Source organism: Genypterus blacodes, unplaced genomic scaffold (genome assembly GCF_046128005.1).
Source record: "Genypterus blacodes isolate CSIRO-AG114 ecotype Tasmania unplaced genomic scaffold, CSIRO-AGI_Gbla_v1 ptg000037l_1, whole genome shotgun sequence".
In the NCBI taxonomy this organism is placed as follows: Eukaryota; Metazoa; Chordata; class Actinopteri; order Ophidiiformes; family Ophidiidae; genus Genypterus; species Genypterus blacodes.
The window spans coordinates 62,399-65,000 of NW_027466850.1; the positions used below are offsets into that span (position 1 = coordinate 62,399).

At 41.9% G+C, this 2,602-nt stretch overlaps 1 protein-coding gene across 1 annotated transcript in view; it reads left to right on the forward strand.

Moving 5' to 3' along the window:
- Window positions 1-1,129: 1,129 nt before the first annotated feature.
- The window catches only part of LOC142996179 (major facilitator superfamily domain-containing protein 4A-like), a 6,640-nt gene continuing 5,167 nt past the window's right edge, over window positions 1,130-2,602 (forward strand). The window contains exon 1 of the mRNA XM_076147080.1: window positions 1,130-1,404. Within this exon, the coding sequence (XP_076003195.1) occupies window positions 1,172-1,404 (233 nt within the window). The 5' untranslated portion in view covers window positions 1,130-1,171. The remainder of the gene's footprint in view (window positions 1,405-2,602) is intronic.

Here is a 2,602-nt window from a genome sequence, read left to right on the forward strand (position 1 = left end):
ATTGAATAATTGATTAAATGATAAATAAATAAACTCTTGAAATTCTGACACGTTGTTTTGATACCAGTGTACAAAAGTGTGTCTTTGCAACTCCATGGGAAGTTGAGATGAGAATGAAGCACAAGAAAAGAGGTGATAATTACACAAGATGGCGCTATTGAGCAATATTTCTGGTTCAGTAGCTTTGACTTCTGTTGTGCGTTGTGGTATAGTGTAACTATCTAACAGGAGTTGTTCCGTTTGATTTGTTTGCTCAGTTTAAAGACCAAATCAGTATCAATTTGTTATATCTCCTCTGATTCAGATTGCAGAAGCCCCAAACTCCAATGAGCCCCTCAAGCACAACAGGGTTCAAGGGTCATGTGAATGTGAGGATGACTCAGGTGAACTGCACTGAGTCTACTAGATCTTTTTTACTTACACTATGATGTATCTCATAAAGAACTTTGCATGTAGAACTTTGCATGTAGGGCCTTAAAGAACTTTGCATGTAGGGCCCTGAAACCCAGGTTAAGAAACTTTATTGAACAGTTCACAACACCCAAAAAAGTCAATATACAGTACCTAGAGTTAAATAGAGCAATAAAATCCATATCTAATGTTTAATAGCCTCCTTTTACATTCTGAGTAGCAGCGTGAAGTGCCGTCATGTGTCGCCATCAGTCAAACATTGCGGTGAAGTCTCGTTGCCCTCGTCGACGAATGTATCAACTTGATGTTATAATACAGCGACAGACAGACAGTGAGCTTCATTGTTTGAGCTATTTACATGCACACACGGCTCTGTTTGCTGTGTGTTAGAATACGCGCTGGAATCCGTGTGACTCCACATCCTGACCTGATGTTGTCACGGAGATGGAGATACTCACCCGATGGGTGCGTGTGTGAGAGTTTATTAAGAACACAAAGGGGATGAAGGCGTGAATACATGCAAAGAGTATAGGAGAGCAGAGAGCAAAACAAAACCACACCGTACGCCAAGCGTCGGAGGGGGCGGGGCCAATGATCTCAATTGACCAATCAGTGCCTCGTCCGTCTACCTACAAGGCTATTCGGTCACACAGCTCCGGCTGTATACGTACTGTTCCGTTTTGTTTACATTTTCCTTCCTACGTCCCCGTCTGGATGAGAAACTGGACGCTCGGTCCGTTTTCAAAGGGCCGCGACGAAGATGAAGCTGCTGGACGAGCGGCTCTGGTGTCTGTTCAAGCTCCGCTGGCAGCAAACTCTGACCTACTGGAGTGTGTTCTTCAGCTTCGGACTGTGCATCGCCTTCCTGGGTCCCACCATCCTGGACCTGCGGTGCCAGACCCACTCCACCCTGCAGCAGATCACCTGGGTGTTCTTCTCGCAGCAGTTCTTCCTGCTCCTGGGCAGCAGCCTCGGGGGGCTCTTTAAGAAAACGTGAGTTTTGCAGGATACTTAAGTAGGCTGTGTGTGTGTGTGTGTGTGTGAAAACAACTGATGAACAACCGCAGGATGTTAAGCCCAGAAATGACAGCAAGTTGAATTCACTGAGCTTCTGAAGCATTCTGAGCTATTTGAACAAAAGGCCCATTTGTGCATGTATTTGACTGTATATCTCCCAAATGCAAATCACTGAAGGTAGCTTCAGGTGTTTGCATTATGCTTATGTATCTATGCTTATGTATCTAGTCAATACATACATGAGTTATAAAGGGTTTGAATAATATTATTTCATTATTTCCAAAAATAAGAGAAGGTTGAGTGCCGTGACCCATATATGTGATGTTTCTCTGTACAGCAACAACTTTGGGACTGAATGTATGATTCCATCAACACAGATCAGTTTTCCTACAAATTCTTTGAATGAAATAATTCTACGTCCCAGGAAACGTAGAAAAAGTTCTTATTATCCTAGTAGAAAATAGTCACCAACTACATTTAAGACAAAGTATAAATTATAAGGTGTTTTCTACTGAGGCATGCATGTTGTTCATATTTATATCACAGCTTTTTAAGCCTCAATCAATGCTGATTATTGACAAAATCCAAGGGTGACGTGGAAGGAAAGATGAAGAAAATCTGACACTGTCTTTACAGCTCCTACAAATGAGATACAAGGAGAGTAAGAATAAGTTATTGAGCTTAGCTTACAACTTTCCGATGACATACACAGAAAACAAACACAAAAGCTTCTGCTTAGCCACGAGCTGACTCATGGTTTTCCTTAAACATGCTGGAGGTCACTGATGAGTAATGTTGCAGTTATGCCCCCCCGGTCTTGTGTTTCCTAGAAGGATCCAGTGCACACAGGGCAAGAGGAGGGCCCGAGAAAAGCACTGGAGCTCTGTTACATTCTTCCTCCCTTTCTCTCTCCTCCACTGACTGGATCCAAACCATTGATGTTTAATTAGATTTAATGTATATCTTAATAATTTAGTATTATTTGCAGACAGAACGTTTTAACAACATAATCTCCAAACACATACATAAGAGTATAAGGATTACTCCACTAGATGCAGTGTGTGGCAATGGAGCATTTTAAAGTCAGTGGATATTTGGCAGTAATAACCTGCTGCTGATTACAAAGGGTGATTTATAGTAGATAGCACAGGATATTGGTTAAACATTACTGAAA